The following is a 17,157-nucleotide window of genomic DNA, read 5'->3' on the forward strand; positions in this document are numbered from 1 at the left end:
CGCTCCGCTCAGGAGAGGCGCTGGGAGCGGGCTTTGCGCCCGGGCGGAGGTCCCCCGCTGGACGGCGCCGCCTTGCCGGGAGCCCGGAGACCGCAAAGAAAGGGCGGGCGGGGGAGGCGGGCAGGCACGGTCTTCTACCACCCCACAAGCGCCGAGAAGGCGCTTTGGGAAGCGAAGCGAGCAGCCCGTCGAGGCTCCGGCCGTCCTCGGGACAACGGCCGGCCGGGAGCGGGAGGGGGGAGGACAAGCCGACACCGGCTGCAGCGGGCTCTGCCTGCCTCGCTCCGGGGCTGCTCCGTTGTCTGAAGCCCTCCCGGCGGAGGGCGCGCGGGGCTCCCGCCTTTGTTAGGAAGTGGGGCTCGCCCGCCCGAGGATGCTCCGGGGACGGGGCGCTGGACCCCTCGAGCCCGGAGGGAGGGAGGGAGGGAGGCGACCGGAGCACTTACCGTCCGGGGACCGCTGGCGAGGCGAGGTAACTATCCAAGAAGCGGCGGCGGCGGCGGCGGGTAATCCACAAGCGGCGGCCGGGCGGAGCGTTCCAAGCGCCGGCGAGAGGCGAACGGGCCAGCGGGCGGCGGGTCCGGTTCCTCGGCTCGCTGCCTCGGCGGCTCCCCGAGCCAGCAGCCTTCCCGCCTGGCCCGTCAGCGGAGCGCGGCAACGGCTTTGGCCGCTCTTTGGTTTGTGGCGCTGCCCAGCGCGCGGGCGTCCTTCACCTGCCGCTGCCCTCCGCCCCGCCGCCGCCGCCCGCCGGTCCCGGCAGAAGCCCCGCTGCGGCGGGACGGGGCATCTGCGCGGCCGCTTTAGGCGCCCGCCTCCCAGTCGCGGCGGCAGCGGCGGCGGCGGCGGCGGCGGCGCCCTTCCTCGACGGCTGCGGCCGCGCTGGCTGCTGGGCTTCCCGGGTGCTCGCTGCTACTGCAGCCGCCGCCGCCGCCGCCGCCTCCGCTCGGCCCTCCGGCGGGCCATCTGGCGAGGGCAGCCCCGCCGCCGTCCCGCCCCGCTCGGCCCGGCGCTCGGCCCAGCAAGGCTCCGGCGAGGCTGGCTCCGAAAGGGGCTCCCTGCCTCCCGGGTCTGCAGCCTCGCTGGTCTGGCAGGCGGCGCTGCCTCCGCGGATCGGGCGGCTGCTCGGAGAGGCGGCGGCGGCGGCGGCCCCAGCTCGCCCGCCCGCCCGCCTGCCTGCCTCGGTTGGCGGCTGCCGGCGCTGTGGCGGAGCGGAGCCTGCCTCGATGCAGCCCTGGCGGCGGCGGCGGCGGCACCACCGACAGCTGGCTTGGCGGGGCGGGCGGGGCGCGGCGGTTCCCGCTCCCGGCAGGGCGGCGCTCCACCCCGCCGCAGCCCCGGCCCGCCCCGCCCCCCCCCCCCCGCCCCAGATGCGCGCGCCCCGCCGGCTCCAGGGACCCGGTGGCAGCGGCTCCGCGCCGCTCGGCCTCTTTCCTGGCGGCGGGCCGGGGGCTCGGACGGAGGCGACGGTTCCGCTCTCCCGCCGACGCCGCTCGGCTGCCTGGCTGGCCCGCTCTCTGCCCGCTTCCCCGCTCGGACTAACCCGGTTCTCCGGAGGCTGCGGGGTCAAATCCGGTCCTTCACCCGTCCGGCCAGGGTCCGGCTCCCTTCAGCCCCCGTTAGCTAAGCGAGCTTCAAGTTAGCTGCATTGACTCTAAAACACTCTGTGGAGGCTCAGAAACCCGGTGCCAGGCAGAAGGGAAGGCATCCGTGGGCATCTCCAGCGGAGAGAGCCATTGTCCGGTTGGTCCTGTCCAGTGGCAGGAAAGAGGCATTGAGTGGGGCCCACTAGCTCAGGTTGTGACCGAGCTAGGGAAGGCGGTGATGGGGCTGAAGGCAGCAAGACGTTGGTCCCCGTGAGAAGCTGCGGTGGGGATGAGAAGTTCTGAACCAAGGCCATCATAGGTGGGTGGGTGGACGGATGGACGGACGAAGGACTTCTTTAAACAGTTGAGAGCTAACCCCCACCTTTCAGCCTTGAAGGCCTTCCTGAATCCCAGCCAGCAGATCCCTGGGGAGGACACCGTCCGCCCTTGCCCGGCCGTGTGGGTGAGCCTCCAGATGTCTCCGATGGGCACAGAAGGCTGGCTGAGCCGCCCTTGGCCCGGATAATGACCGAGCCTCAAGGACATCTTGGCCCCACGGACAAGTGGCCTCTGAGCGCAGGAGAGATGGCGAAGTCCATGAGCCAGGTGGGCAGTTGGACATACAAAGAAACGAAGGACCGTTTTCTCACCGCTCTCCTCCTTGGAGGCCCTTGGCCGCGGCCTCGTCTGCCAGGATCCCTCCACCGGGGTTCTCACCCTCGCGCCCCTTCTTGGGCCAAGTGGCTTTTCTTCGTGTTCCTGACAGGACCTGTCAATCAAACTGCCTCCCAACTCAAATTGACCACTCACTCCATTTCTAGGTAGACCTAAGGAAGACTCGGATACTAACCACGTTGTACAGCTTCACACAATCCCCCTCCTTTCCTCCCTCTCCGTATAAAGAATCCCTCCAGCTCGGGGTACAGCAAGGGATGAAACGCTGCCTCGGTTTCCCTTTGAGACCCGCCCAACAGCAGATGGAGCAGCACCTGGTGGGCCAACCTGTCCTGCCAGAGTCCTTGGTGCAGGGCTCCCCAGTGGGCCCGGAGAGGAGGGCTGGGGCCGGCGAGGCCCAGGGCTTGAATGACGAGGAGGGAGGCCATTTATCGCTGGCCACTGCCGGTCATTGGAAAGCGGTGGTGGTGCTGCTCGGCAGCAGATAAAACTGGGCGGACCTGCTCATTTCCCCAAGCGTTGGCGCTGCCCAGGAAGCGGCAGCCACCGGGGGGCATCCCCCTCTGTGGCTGGCATAGCTCTGATAGGTATGCATCTGCTAGCCCCGAGGAGAGGGAGAAAGAGAGAGAAGAGGGAGGGAGGGAGGGGAGGAGGGCACCCCGTATTGTTGTGCGAAGGAGCAAGTGGTTTGGATCGCAATCAAGCTCTCTGGGTCCAGAGGTCTCGAGCAGGCGGAGGACGACGACACAAGAGCTTTCTCAAGGGCAAAAAAGCAGCCCCTCCTGGTGCGATGTTAGCCAGGGAGAGTCGGGCCTCTTTCCCAGCTCCCCAACATCACCTGCCCCGCCCTGCGGCATCACCTGGGGGGTGGAGGTCCCGGGCTGTGTCCCCCAAACGGGCCTTGTTCCGTAGTCCTGGCTAAGGTTTACAGGCTTACCGGCTCCCTTTCCCTCCCTCCCCACCCCCCCCAGTGCCCCCAGAATGTCAGTGTGGCTGGCCTTGGTCTCTCTTCCCCCTGATTTCTTCACGCAGGGTGTAATTTCAGCCTATTGAAGTCATAATTTACCACTGGGGAAATAAGGGTCTGTTGTCGCTGGTTTTGTTCGGCGAGCTGCACAGGAATGTTAAATGCAAGAGGCTCCACTTCAGTGCAATTGCGATCTAACGCAGCTTTTAGCGGAGGGGGGGGGCTAGCGGGCTTTTTTGCTTGCCAAGCAGTTGCATTGTGCAAGAGGACAACAAGCCGCCTTCCCAGGAGCCCCTGCAGCGGCGCTTGTGTCGGGGGAAGCCGGGCAGGCCTGGTCCCCGGATGATTGACAGCTGTGCCTCATCCAAGAGAGTTCCAACCTTCCCTTGGAGCAGAGGCTTTCCCAACCTCAGCCATCGGAAGCGGAGGGGGCTTCCATTCCCAGGGGCCGTGTTGGGGGGGGGCAAGATCCCCCAGGCCCACGTTCCTCAACTCCCAAGCCGAGCCCAGCCAAGGTTGAGAGCCCTTAGCTCAAACCCTGCCGGCAGCACCCTCCCTACAGTGGACCAGAAGCATACAGGTAGTCCTTGACTTACGACCACAGCCAAGCCCAGATTTTCTGTTGCTAAGCAGGACAGTTGTTAAATGAATTTTCTCCCCTTTTATGACTCTCCTGGCCAGAGTTGTTCATGTATCCCTGCAGTTGTTCTTGGTAACACGGCTGATCCGTGAATCTGGCTTCCCTAAGCAAACCGTTGTAAGTGGGGGACTTCCTCTCTTTGCTTTGTGTTCTTTCTAGGAGCCCAACGTGCTCGGGGCCAATTGGGGCAAAGAAAAACTCCTCCGCAAAGCGGCAAAGCTAGCAGCACGAGATGTTTCTCCTCCTCCTCCTCCTCCTCCTCCTCCTCCTCCTCCCTCCTCCTCCTCCTCCTCCTCTTCCTCTGTGGCTTCTTCCCAGCACCCGGGTGGGGAAAAAGCTTTTAGTGACAACACTTTCCCTGCCTCCTCCCCAAACCCTCCGAGGCCGCCTTGGCAGAGGCCCCCGGTTGGGAAAGGCTGCCTCTCACCGGAGATGAGGCAGGACCACGAAGAGCCTCCAGGTTGGGGGTGCTGCTTCGGCCCCTGGGGAGCTGGTGGGGGCGCAAGAGTTCCAGGGTCCCCGATTTCACGCGCTCCCTGCGGTTTTCTGCATTGACAAGCCGGTGAGATTGGAGGAGCTTTGTTCAACAGCAGGGACTCCGCTCCCTTCTGCCAGCGGGAGCCTTTCGGAGCCTTCGTGGCACCGTTGGTTCCCAGAGGGTTCCAGAGGAGTTGATCCCCCCGCCCCCTCAGGGGTGGGGGGGAGAAATGTTCTTTGTGGGGCTCTAATGCATTCTTGGACACTCTTCCGTTACTCTGGGAAGAAAACAAGAACAATCCCCAGGGCCATCTCTCCTGCTGGGTTTCGTGGCCAGCAACCTTGCGGGGGTGGGGGGCGGGGGTGGGGGTGAGGAGTTTGTGAGTTTGCAGTCCCCACTGCCTGCGCTTAGACCCTCCCTCCTTGGGGCGGGACCTCCAGAGACAGCTCCCTGGAGCGGAGACTCCCTGGAATCCAGTGGTGAGATCCAGGCAAGCCGTGTTGGATCCCCCACCCGCTGAAAAGGGTTTTGTGCAAGAAGTGACTGGAGAAGCAGCAGCCAGAGGGAATCCTGGGCTCCAGGCAGCAGCAACCGGCCGAGAGTCCTCCCTGCTGCCAAGCTAAGGCGCTGCTGACGGCCTCTCCAAACTGACCTGACCTCAGTTCCTGAGGCAAGATAACTTCCCCAGCACCGGTTGGGCTGACTACGTCCTCCGAGGGGGCTGGTTTACCTCCAGTTCTCCTCTGGCTGGCTGTTGGCACTACACACAGTTCACAACGACAGGCGGCTAGAGGGAAGATGCATCTGTGTTATTTATGTTATTTGTTTAATCTTTTCCACCCACCTCCACCCGGAGTCTCTGGGGCAGCGAACCCGGACACTGAGGGCGATAGACAGCCGATGCGCTGGGCTTCCCAGCATCCATCCTTGCTCCCGCCAGCTAAGCTGGCCTCGTCAGTTCCCCCCAACGTTTGAGTGGGCTGGGCTCATACTTTGGGAGCCACTTCAGACCTGCCCCAACCGCCCTTCTCATAGGTCAAAGGTCTCCAAACTTGGCAATGTGAAGACTTGTGGACTTCAACTCCCAGAATTCTTCACCCAGCATGGGTGGCTGAGCAATTCTGGGAGTTGAAGGTCACAAAGTCTTAAAAGTGGCCAAGTTTGGAGACTCATCAGATCTTCACAGACAAAAGCTGCAGGTCCAGGTATGGATTCTGTGAAACTTTTCATCTCAAAGCACCTGGAAGTAGATCGAGCCTGGCCTTGAAAGCCCAGCAGAGGCCCTGGAGTGGACCTGTGGAAACCCACTTGGTCTTGCAAGCAGCCCCCCCCCCAATCTCTGGAAAGCTGCCCCAAAGGTCGGGCAGGGGTGCAGTGGAGCTGAGGAGGGGGCAGTTCTCTTGGCTTCTCTGCTTGTAACCCCTGGAGCCACCCACCCCAATTGGCATGCAAATTCTTGGAGGGGAAAGACGGTCGAATCCGGTCTGCCTGCCAGTGTTGGGGTATCCACAGGGGAGAATCCACAGTGGTTCGACTCCGGGGAGCTGCCTCTGGCGCTCTGGTCCTGCCCCAAGGAGGAGGTGGCTGAAGGATCAGCCCTGGTGGGCAGGAGGACTTGGATTGCTCCAGATATTGTGCGAAGGCATAACGTGGCTTGTTGAGTTAGTGCCTTAAGACGCCGTGTTTAGGGAAACCTCTGCAGCTGCTTCTAGGTCTGGAAGTGACCCGGGAAGGGGGCCTCCAGGACTCTGAGTCCTTGGCACAGATCACCCCAGCCTCTCCGTCACATCCTTCGGGGTGTTTGATGGCAAGAGAGAGGGCCTAACCCTGCGGGGAAGGAAGTTGGGTGGGAACTGGGACATCCTCTGTTTCTCCTCCACCTGCGAGGTCCCGATATGGAAAAGCCGTTTGGGGCAGGTTCAGAGGAAGACCCCCAGCTGCTCCCTCGGCTGGGCCCAAACGTGCCTGTGGAGTGCAACCCACCTGCCGGACTCAGCTGCCGACTCGACACCCTCCCCCGCTACACACAGGTGCCCCACCCCACCCCAGCTCCCCTGCCCTAGGTGAGCAATTGGTATTCAGGTGGCAACGTGCTGCCCCCATGGAGGCCTGGATGTTTGTCTTAATCTCGGCGTCTAAATCCCAGCTAATCCCGGGAGCCGGGTGGCAGAGGGCATGTTGCAGCCTTTTAATTTCATTTGAGGCAGAAGAGCTCTCCCTTCCCGAGGCTTTTAACTCAGGCTGGAATGTGCGGCGGAGATAAGGCCTTCGGAGGCAGCCAGTGGCCGAAGGAAGGAGGCAGCTCCCTTCTGCGCAGAGTTATCGCCGCTTGCAGCTGCATCCGACTGGGTGACATCTGCAGGCAGGCAGGAAGTCTCTGTTTTGCTGGTCCTTGAGAAAACCGTGTGTTGGGGGGAGGGGGAGAAAGGGCGGCCTTGTTTTTTTTGGGGGGTATTGGCCTCTCGGAGCCCCCCCAGCTGCTCTTGTGCTGGGGTTCTTAGGGCTACAGGAAGAGGGCAGAGGTCATGCTGACCCTCCTTTGCAGCTTCAGATGTTGGGCAAAGTGTTCGGTTGTGGTGCCTTCCACAAACCATGGTTAGCCCAACTCTGCTATAGTCTGTGGCGTGAACTCCATCCCAAAGTCAACGGGGCTGAGAGGAGGCCTTCTGCAGAGAAGCCAACACCTGGACTGATTCTTAGCCACGCCTGGCTTGACCTAACAGGCGAAGCCATCACGTCATGCCTTGGTTCCGGCTCCGGGCGCTGTAGGAGCTGCACCAGCGAGGCTTGAAAGTGACCCAGCAGGGCTTCCACAGCAGCACTTGGAGGGGAGAAGCTGCAGCCGAGCCCAGAGCACCCCGGAACGGACTTTCGGGACAAGAAAAGAGGTTCCGTCTCAACCTCCGGAAGACCTTCCCAGCCAGAAGAGCCATGGGGGGGGTTCTTCCCTCAATTGGGGGTGAGGGTCAGGCAGAGAGCAGACTGCTACCTGTCCAGTATTACGCAGGGGTGGACTCCATGGCCTTAAGGGACCCTGGTGAAGTAGGATTCAATTGTATCTTGCCCAACCAATCACGATTAAAGCAAATCAGGGTTTAGATTCTATTCACCGCCGTTTGCAAGCTCTTCTTCACAGCCTGGCCTAACATCTGAAGCCAGGCAGAATTTGCTTGGCACATGAAGGAGAATCAAGTTGGCATCAGCCCTGCTGCCAACCGGTTGTGGCAGGGGAGGAGAAGCCTCTTTGTGCCGGTGAGGTGGATTGACACGTCTCAAGCCTTAGCCAGGGCGAGTCGGTGGCGGTGGGGGTCTCCTTGAAATGTTAACCCGAAGCCAGAGGTCCACGCAGGCTGCCTGGGCCATCGTCCGTCCCAACTGTGCGCTTTTTGTGAATGGAAGAGAAGAGGCGCCTTGTGGGCAGGCTGCCAACGGCTCGGCCTGGCCTTGGCCACCTGCCTCCTTTCCAAGTTCCCAAGCTAAAAACAGGGCTTTGTTATCGGAGGCCCGGGGCCTGCCCTGCCCTGCCGGAATCCGCTTCCCCTTCCCAGTCCCACCCTGCCTGCACCCGTGTGCAGGCAGATAGCGAGCTCTCCGCCCCACCGCAAAGGGAGGGAGCAAGAAGGTGAAGTCCACCTTTTCCTGCAGGGCCTCCCTTGCCCTGCTCGGGGGCTTCCTGGCTTCCAGAGAGTCCCGGCTTCGTGCTGCGTGATCTTCTAGTTTCACGCATCATGTCCATCGGTTTAGCAATGACTTAAGCGCACACCCCGGGCTCCGTTCCAAGTCTAAACGGGCAGGACAAGGTTGGTCTGGTGCAGAGGGTGATTGGCATTCGCTTCAGCTGGGGCCACCCGCCTGAGTTTTTGAAGGAAGGGAGGGGGGCTTCTGAGGACAGCCTCCTTCCAGCTCATCTGCCAGGGCCCTGGAACAAGAGTCTCCAACCGTCTCCAACTTGAAGCCTGGTGGACTTCAACTCCCAGAACTCCCCAGCCAGCTGTGCTGGGAGTTGAAGTCCACCAGTCTTAAGGTCGCCACGGTTGGGGACCTTGCAGAGAAGTTGGCGTTCCCTTATGCAGCCCTGAAGCCATTCAGAGTCATGTCCCCTCCTGGATGTCGCTTTAGGATGCCAAGAAGTCACCCACTTCAACATCTCTTCCTGAGACCCTCGGCCTGTTGGGCCTGACATGGCTGCTTCTGCCCCACGGAGAGAGCCACAGCGGTGCTGAGGGAGGGAGGGAGGGAGGCAGCCGGGTGCCGGGACGAGCTTTCCCCCCACAGGAACCGTGTCAGTGGCCAAGCTCAGCTCCACCTGGGTTTCCTTTGTGCATCCCCAAACATGGAAGCCAGGCCTGCTTCTGGTGGAAACTGGCAGCCGGGCTGCAGGGCCTCTTCTGCCATCCTGAAGGGCTCCTCCCCACACCTGCAGCCTTGATCTGCATGCCAAGGGGGAGGCCCAGCGACAGACTTCGGCAAGAGAACGGTCAACACCTGCAATGCACCCCCTGATGGTTGTTCCATCCTCAAACCCCCAAAACTTTACCTTTAAACTATCCCCTATTGACCTCACCCCATTCCTAAGAGGTCTGTGCATAAGCGCCCGATCGTGCCTCCCGTCCCTGTCCTATTGTCCCTATTTATCCTTACCTATTTCCTGTATTCATGCTCATGTTTATTCTTACACCTATCACCTTGTAAGCGATTGACAAATCAAATCAATCAATCAATAATAAATGAATGAATAAACCCCCTGCTGGGGCCTCCTGCCTTCGGGGGCCCTTTTTGCACGCCCCAGTGAGTCCCTTGCAAGGGGAACGTCCTCACCGCACGGCATCCATAGCATCTGCCCAGGCTGTTATTTTGGGAAGGGGATTCCCCAACCCACCTGCCCGTCCAGTTTCACTGTGACCAAAAAGGGAGCCCCTTCAGTTGTGCGTAGAATAACGGAAAACCCCATTGTGGGTTCAGAGAAACTGCCCCAGCCGGTTTTCACATCCTCTTCCTCCCCCACCTCAGGCCCAACGGAGAAGGTGGCTCTTCTGCCGCCTTCGGAAGCAGGTGGAGTCTTTTTTTGGGGGGGTCTAATTTGGAGGGGGAACTCATCAAGGAGTAGAAGGAGCAGCCTGGAACTAGGAAGGAACTTCCTGACCCTGAGAACAATCGATCAGGGGAGCGACTGGCCTCCAACACGGCACGTTTGCAAGAAGAGACTGGACAGCCACGTTGATTGAACTGGTCGAGGGGCTGGACTAGAAGACCTTCAAGGTCCCTTCTAACTCTGTGATTCTGTTGTCTAGGCCTGAACAAGCAACAGGGCCCCCATGAATCTCTAGAGATTTCTCTCCAGAAAAACTCCTTGCTTTCCATCAAGAATCTTTTTTTTTTTCTGGCTACTTTAAATCACTCCATTTAAAGTCTGCTGCCTTTTTGGCATCCCTTAGACTTCTCTGGGGAAAATCCTGGTCTGCATCGGCTGCCGAGTAAGGAGTTCGATTCCCAGCACACGCTGAGTGGCACAGTGTGGTTTAAAAGCCACCAGATAAACCCGAAGCCTCGCAAACTCCTCTGGCACTGAGGGGGTTCTGCCCACCTCGGTATGGCTGGGCCCTGCTTTGGGCAGACCCATACCCAGCCTTGACCCTTCTCTGCTTGGGCGTAGGAAGGACTTCTTTGGCTCTCAGCTGCCCTCTCGGTTTCCCTGGCAGCCACCCCTGAAATCTCGAGGGATCGTCCCCTCCCCCCCCTTTGCTTACTTGAAGCGCTGCAGGTGGCCCAGATTGGCACCACTGGCATGCCAAGCACAGGTGTTCTTGGGCAATCCCCACCTGCCCTGCCGAAACAGGTGCCAACTTGGGGGAACAAAGGTGGGGCCAAGAAAAACGCCACGCGGAGGGGAGCCGTGCACCCCAACCTCCATCTCAGGGCAACAGCTGTGATTTTTCTGCAATTCTTCTCCCTGCTGAGGTCAGGAGAACAAGTTGCTTCTATGCTCTCCAGATGTTTCAGCGGAGAGGCATTCCGAGGACGTGGGAACGAGAGCGAGGGTCTCTTGGGGTCTGCAAGAAAGCCTCAAGGTGGACAGCTCATTGCCAGAGTCCTGGGAAATGGTCTCCTCCAAAGTTGTTCAGCTGAGCCTGGTTGGTCCCAGCTTGGCATCCGAAACAGCCCCCCAGTGGGCAGTTGCGTAAAGGCAAGCGTGAGTGTGACGTTTCTCCTCCTTCCGTCTTGATGCGTTTATGCAACCTTATTTACCGGACGGAGCCTTCTGGCTGCGCCAGATAAAGCTCTTTCGCCACGCCTTCAATCACTGCTTGAGCCAGGGACCTGCTTGAAAGCTCGGCCGGGCTTGGTCACCCTGATAAGGACTGCCTGCCTGCCATTCTTGGCCAGGGCAGCCTTCCTGACACCCAGCTGCTTCCTGGAGGGGACAGAGCGGGGTCTGAGATCCTTCGTGAGGGCAAGCAGGCAGCCCCCGCCCCACCGAACCTTCCCACCAAGGACCAGTTGCTCAATGCCTTCCCTTGCCCAGAAAAATGCCCGGCTGCATCAGGACAGCAACTCACTCATATTTTATTTTCCCTCCCTGGGGAAATTCAAAAAAAAAAAAAAAGCAGAGACCCCTGAGGCGCTTTTTGGAACTGAGGGGAAACAAGCAGGCCCCCCCAGGCCCAGGTGCCAAGAGGCCGCCCAGCTGGATTTCCCCCCCAAAAAGGGGAGCCTATTGCCTGCGGTCTGCTTGGCCTTGAAGCTGGTTGACGGAGATCCAGCTCGGTCTGGCTTCCCACAGCTCCCACAGCTCGCGGCTAAGGAGCCCCCTCTGGCTTACTGCGATGTGTAGATCCAAGCCCCCTCCTTGGCTTTCCGGGTAGGCGGGGGGGAGGTGCAGGGGGGGGGGGAGCCATGCACAGAAACAGGGACCGTCTCTGCAAAAGGCCCAGGGGCTCTGAAAGATGCCCCCTCCAGGATGGGGTCTGCTGCTCCCCTGCCACCTGCCATCACCCTGTCATGCCAAGGAGGGACAAACATCCCCTTGAAAATGGGGGGGTGGGGAGGGGAGAAAGCCGCCCGCAGGAAAAAAAAAAAGGGGGGAGGAGAGGCGTTCAACTACTAAATTATTCCTTCTGGAGGAGGGAAAGCAATCAAGGCAAGGCGTGGAGTAGGAGATAAGGCAGGAGACAGAAGGAGCAAGTGGGGAGAAGAGGAGATGGGGGGGGAGAGAAAATAAAAGCTGGAGGAGTGAGCAAGCAACATGGAGGTGCGGAGGAGGCCCCCCCAACCGTCACCCCCCTCCCTCGCCTATCGCCCTCGCCATCACCAGAGCCCAACCTCAAGTAGTTTTTCACCAGGACGGGAGTCACTTGCAGCTGCTCTGCTGGTGAATAAGCACCTGCTTATCTCGCCGAACGGCTGTGAACAGCTCCAGATTGCCCCGGCGATGCAATTTCCCTATCAGGGCCCTGCAGCCGCTCCAACGAATCTACACAAGAGGAGGCACGGGCGGGCGGGCCGAGGCGGAGGATCAATTGGCGGGGGGGAGGGGCTGGGAAAGGGAGCCAGGCAGGCCCCATCACAGTGGTCTCCTTTCCAGCGGGATGGGGGCACTGCCCTGGGGCAGGCCAGCCGGGCAGCCTTGGCAAAGATGCAGGAAGTTTTGGGGTGCCTGTTGGGAGAAAAGAGGAGGAGGAGACTCAGGGGCACCTGGACATCCTCAGAACATCCCCAGGGTCTGCTCAAACCAGCCAAGATGGCAGCCAGGAGAATGGCAAGGACTCAGTCTCGTCGTGGTGGCCACCGCCTTGACTCTGGGGCCCTAAAGGCCAGTGGGAAGATACTCTTTGGCTCCAGAGCCCTTGAATGTCCAGATAGCCCAGGCAGGGATTGAGGAGGGCAGGAGGGACCGCAGAGAAACTCAAGACCGGCCTGCCGACTCTCCTTGGCTAAGGAGGAGCGGAGAAGGGCCAGCGGGCAGGGGAGGGTCCTGCCTGCTCTCCTTTCCCTCCGCTGCCAGGGATGCCCAGATGGTCCTCCCGCTGCCGCTGCCGCTGGGTTTATGCCGGGTGGTGCGAGGGGGGGAGGCAGGCTTAAGGGACAGGCAGGAGGGCTGCGGGGGTGACCAGGCTCGGCCGCCAAAGCCCCGGGAGCCCTGCGAGCCAGCGGGGAAGTTTGCAGCCCGGCCTTAATCCGATGGGTCGCGAAGCCCAAAGCTGCGTCTGCCACCAGCAGGAGGAAGAGGGGGGGAGGCTCAGCGGGGCTGGGGGTCTGGCCGCGCCACCACTTGCAAACTTGGGGCGGGGGGGGCTCGCACGCTCCCCCTGCATTTGCTGGGCTGCTCCCCAACTGACCGCCTGGCTGGCAAATGGCGGGGGGCGGGAGGAGGAGCCAGGCACCTCTTGCACCAGGTTGCTGTGGAAAGGGGGCCGGGGTCTGTCCGCCTGATTGGGGGCTGACGTGACTTTGACTTTTCTGACCACCCAGTTTAGTCCTTCAGCCGGATCTCTGTGGCCTGCAGCCCTCAGGGACGCCCCTTCTCCCCAAGAAAGTCTCCTGCACCTCGCCTTTCCCCGGCTTTTCCCTGTAACCCCAATTCTTCCAGGCACAGCCCTCCTCTGGCAGCTGCTGCTCTGGCATTTTTGCCAGGAGCTACCAGGCTGGCGCCCCCCCATGCCCCCCCCCAATCCCTGGCTGTAGACACTCCAGCAAACTAAAAATAATCCGAAACCCGAGTCGCGTGTGAAAAAGCCTGGAGCCGCCAGTTTCCTCTTGCCTGGCCTCCCCTTCCCCCATTTCCCAGAGGCGAACAAGGGGTCCTCGCCCAGCGTTGCCAAGGCCTGACCCACACTTCCTGCCTGCAAAGCAGCTTGTGTTTTCCACACCTGCGCTGTGCAATCAGTTCACATCAGCTCCTAAATCTAACCGAATCCAAAAATATTAAAAGCAGGGCCCATCTGTTGTCCAACTGATGAGAGCAGATGTGTGGAGGATTTCAGAGGGCTGGCTGGCAACTCTTCAAAACTGTCAGAACCTGCACCTGTCCAGACGCCGCAGTTTCCCTTGCTGAATTAATCCCCTCCCCCCTCGTGTTTTTGCAAAGAAAGGGGGAGAAATCCCCACTCGCCCAGTTTGCTTGAAGAGCTGTGCGCCTCTTAAAACAGAGCGTGCGCACACACACACACACACACACACACACACACACACACACACACAGAGCCTCGGGAGCTCTTGGCAAGCCTTCACATAAACACAAATGCGCTGGCATTAAAGCCACCCTGGGGGGGGCGAGGGGAGGGGCAAGAAGGGCAGGAAATGGGGCGACCGTCTCCTGCCCCTCACCCAAGTCTGCCAGCTGCTGGGAAGGAGACATTGAGATCTTCCTCCTGGGGCAGGATGGCATCTCCTGGGTGAAGCTCCCCCGGACGGATCCTCAGCCATTCAGCTGCCTTGGAAATCCACACACCCCCGGCTCTTTCCAATGGCCTCGGGGAGGGGGGGGGCTTTTCAAGCTCCCTTTCCTTCTGTAAGCAGGGCAGCTGAGGGGCCAGGCCTCATGTCAGGCTAAACCCGGGTTTATCTATTTACCGCCGGCCTCCAAGCACCTGGCTAGCTCTGGGCATCGTGAAGGATCCCGGAGGGTCTCTGAGCTTGGTGGTTTTCTTGCAGACCTTTCATTACCCAAACTAGGGAAGATCATCCATGCCAGGGTTGATGCCACCAACAAAACATCTGCAAGAAAACCACCAAGCCCAGAGACCCTCCGGGATCCTTCATTCCTACCCTGGCGCCATTCTGAGCCCTGGAGCACAGCAACAGTGGCTGGGTTGTCACAAGGCCAGAGCCTCTGCAACCTCCCGCCCCCTCCATGTAATGCTTTCCCCAACAGCCACCCTTCCCTGTCCAAGGAGACCCTGGCTGGCACAGCCCTGCTACTCCTCCTGCTGCCCGCTGGTGCCCACGAGCAGTTTCCCTTAGGAAGCCAGCTGCACAGCCCGGCCTGGTGGCCCCCTAGTTGAAGAAGCAGATGGACACCCAGGAGCCCGGCTGTGCCTCTCCGCAGCTCCCACCCAGCTGCTCTTCCAAGCGGGCAGCTCTGCTGCCGTGCCGGGGAACAGCCACCTTCTCTGGGCTGCTGGCGAGCGAGACCAGGCAGGGCGCAGCGCCAAGGCAGCGGGCCAAATTCTCCACCTGTGAACAATGGCCTGGAAAGGCACGTGGGGGGCGGGGGGGGGGGGAAGCGGTGCAGAAGGGGAAGGGGCGGCGTCTTTCCACCAGAGGAGGATGTCACTTGACCTTCCCTTGGGTCACAGCCTGGGAAAGGGCTGCCCTGGCAGGTCAAGGAGAGAGGGCCAGGGCTGCCCAGAGGAAGGCCGCCACAGAGATCCTGTTTCCAGGCAGGGTCAGGCTACACTGCCACCTCACCCAGCCAGGCTGCCCCCAAGACCTCGCTCGGGGACAGAGAAAGAAAGCGTGGCCAACTTAAGAAGCCTGTTGAAGCAGCTCCTAGCTCGGTGTTTGCTTTCTGCCCGTTTCTCCCTGGCGTGGCACTTGCAGCCTCTGCTCCAGCAGGGAGCATCGCCACTGGCACAGCAGAAGGTCAAAAGCACATAGGAGCACTTTCCTTCCTTTTTGCTTGCATGCCTGCACGGGCTATGCAACCTTTTTTTATGCTTTGGGGAACTTTCCTCCGTTTCTGGAGAGGGGAGGCACCCTTTAGAATCGGAATACAGCAAACATCCTGATTTCAAGTCAGTCCTTGGCCCGGTTTCTCCCTGACTTGACCTGCAGAGATCAAGGATAAGTCCAATTGACACTTAATTGGGGCAGGGGGGGTGCAAAGGGCCCCCATCTGTCCAGAGAGATCAGGGAATTGCTAGATGGATTAAACATCTTCGAACAAGGGTGCCCAAACTTGGCTACTTTAGGGCTGGTGAATGTCAACTTCCAGAATTCTGGAAGTTGAAGTCCACAAGTCTTCACGTGGCCAAGGTTGGATACCTCTGTTTTACAGGGAAAGGCAGAACGTCCACTGAATGATCAAAAATGACCCCATGTTCCAACTTCTTTCAACTTCCAGAATTCTGGAAGTTGACATTCACCAGCCCTAAAGTGGCCAAGGTTGGACATCCTTGTTTGAAGATGTTTAACCCACCTAGCAGTTCCCTGATCCCTCTGGATGGAGTAGTGTGACTGTAGTCCGCGTAAGGACCAGCGCTCATGATGCTCTCTAGATAAGAGATCCCAGGATTTCCCTGGCAGTTATTTAAAGACCCGTTTTCAGCAGTCTTATGCCAGTCTGACCCCAAAGGAAAGCCTTCTGAAACCAAGGACCAGCTCAGAAGAAGAGAGAAAAAAAACCCCACACACTAATTCTGTAAATAAACTCTCCAGAAGTTAACTTATTTCACTGGTATTGCAGAATCCGTTTCACCCAACTCCAGCAGCCAAGGAAAGAGCTGCCCGAGGGGATCTGAACTGCTAGGGATTCGGTAGTCGCATCAGATGCCATCCTTGGTAGCCGTGTTGAGGGGGCCAACAACAGCCTCCTTCTGAGATTCAGAAGATTCAGTATTCATCCTGTAATCCTCTCCTAACCACCATAACTTTGCTTTGCTTTTTTGAGGTAAACCAAGTTTGACCAAGAGCCACTGAGCACACAATACATCCGACAACCAACCAACCAACCAACCAAGACACAACCAACAGAACTAGAAGATGACATGGCAGTCAAGGAGCATGGTCTCACTCCAAGGAGCTAGCTAACCATCACACCAGTCATGGCCATAAATACAAGCTGTTCACTGAATGACATTGGGGTTCTGAATTAACCGGTTTTCAGAGTTCCCCCCATGCATTGTCACAAAGTAGCCCAAAGGGCTGGATCCGTGCAGCACATAAAGAAGGAGAAGCCAAGGTTTAAAACTAACCTAGTTTTAGATGAGTTGTGGTCATTCACTCACTGACCTGGTTAAGTCTTTACTGCAAACTCAGTCATCGTCTCCTGGGCTGCCGATCAGTTTGTGGTTACAATACAGGCTTCCTTGGAGGACTTAGTGCAGGAAGCGGGTTTTGAAACTGTTTTTTTTTTTAATGTTTAGGAACTTAGAGCAATCACGAATCTTTGAAAGTAAGACCTGAATTAACACCTTGAGAAAGGCTCCTCTCATCTCTTACCTTTGCGGTCGAAGCCTTGAGCCCCGAATGGTTTTCCAGAAAGCGTTCTCTCTCCTTCCCGGGGACAGGTCATCTCACCTGGCGCTTCCTCAGAGAGCGGGGAGGGGGCTGAGAGTCCTGGTCAGCCTCAGAGGGGCAGGAGCAGCCCTGGCTGGCCAGAGGAGCCAAGGAAAGGCTCATCCAGGTTGAAGGGTCGGGCATGGACTCGCTGTTCTCAAAGCAAGAAAGCAGGAGGGGAATCGTGAGGTTTGCGCTCCTAGGAGCCTCTTTCCCCGGTTCCTGAGCTGGCGCAGTCTATCTGAGAAGCGAAACAGTCGCTCTGGTGGAAGCGGCACAGCAGCGACATCCTGAAGAAGCTGCAACTCTCATTCTCCGCCAGCTGAGCAGCAGAAGACCTGCGTGAGAGAGAAACCACAGGAAAGAGAGGAACTGGCCCTGGACTCGGGGAGGCTCCTGCGGCTCCTTGGGGGCAGCTGAGGCAGCCAGGCCCTCCGCTTGGAGGGGAGAAAAAGGTTGAAAGGGAAAATACCGATTTTGCTCCTAAGGAAAGGGGGCGGGAAGAGTTCCGTGAAGGAAAGTTTTAAAAAGAACTCCCAGAGGAGCCGCCTCCACCCCTGCCAGGCTCCATATGAGTTCCAGGAGTTGATCTGGGAGT

At 59.4% G+C, this 17,157-nt stretch overlaps 1 protein-coding gene across 4 annotated transcripts in view; it reads right to left on the reverse strand.

Moving 5' to 3' along the window:
- Window positions 1–16,862, reverse strand: part of CBFA2T3 (CBFA2/RUNX1 partner transcriptional co-repressor 3) — a 51,335-nt gene extending 34,473 nt beyond the window's left edge. The window contains exon 1 of one of the 4 annotated variants that reach the window (XM_087940298.1): window positions 16,503–16,862. In XM_087940298.1, the coding sequence (XP_087796424.1) occupies window positions 16,503–16,575 (73 nt within the window). In that variant the 5' untranslated portion in view covers window positions 16,576–16,862. Of the gene's footprint in view, window positions 1–446; window positions 904–16,255; window positions 16,312–16,502 lie in introns of those variants that run through there. The other 3 variants (XM_087940302.1, XM_087940299.1, XM_026719756.2) reach the window with 3 other exon arrangements.
- Between the last annotated feature and the right edge of the window lie 295 nt (window positions 16,863–17,157).

Source organism: Pseudonaja textilis, chromosome 11 (genome assembly GCF_049901715.1).
Source record: "Pseudonaja textilis isolate UNSWEBS1 chromosome 11, rPseTex1.2, whole genome shotgun sequence".
Lineage (NCBI taxonomy): Eukaryota > Metazoa > Chordata > Lepidosauria > Squamata > Elapidae > Pseudonaja > Pseudonaja textilis.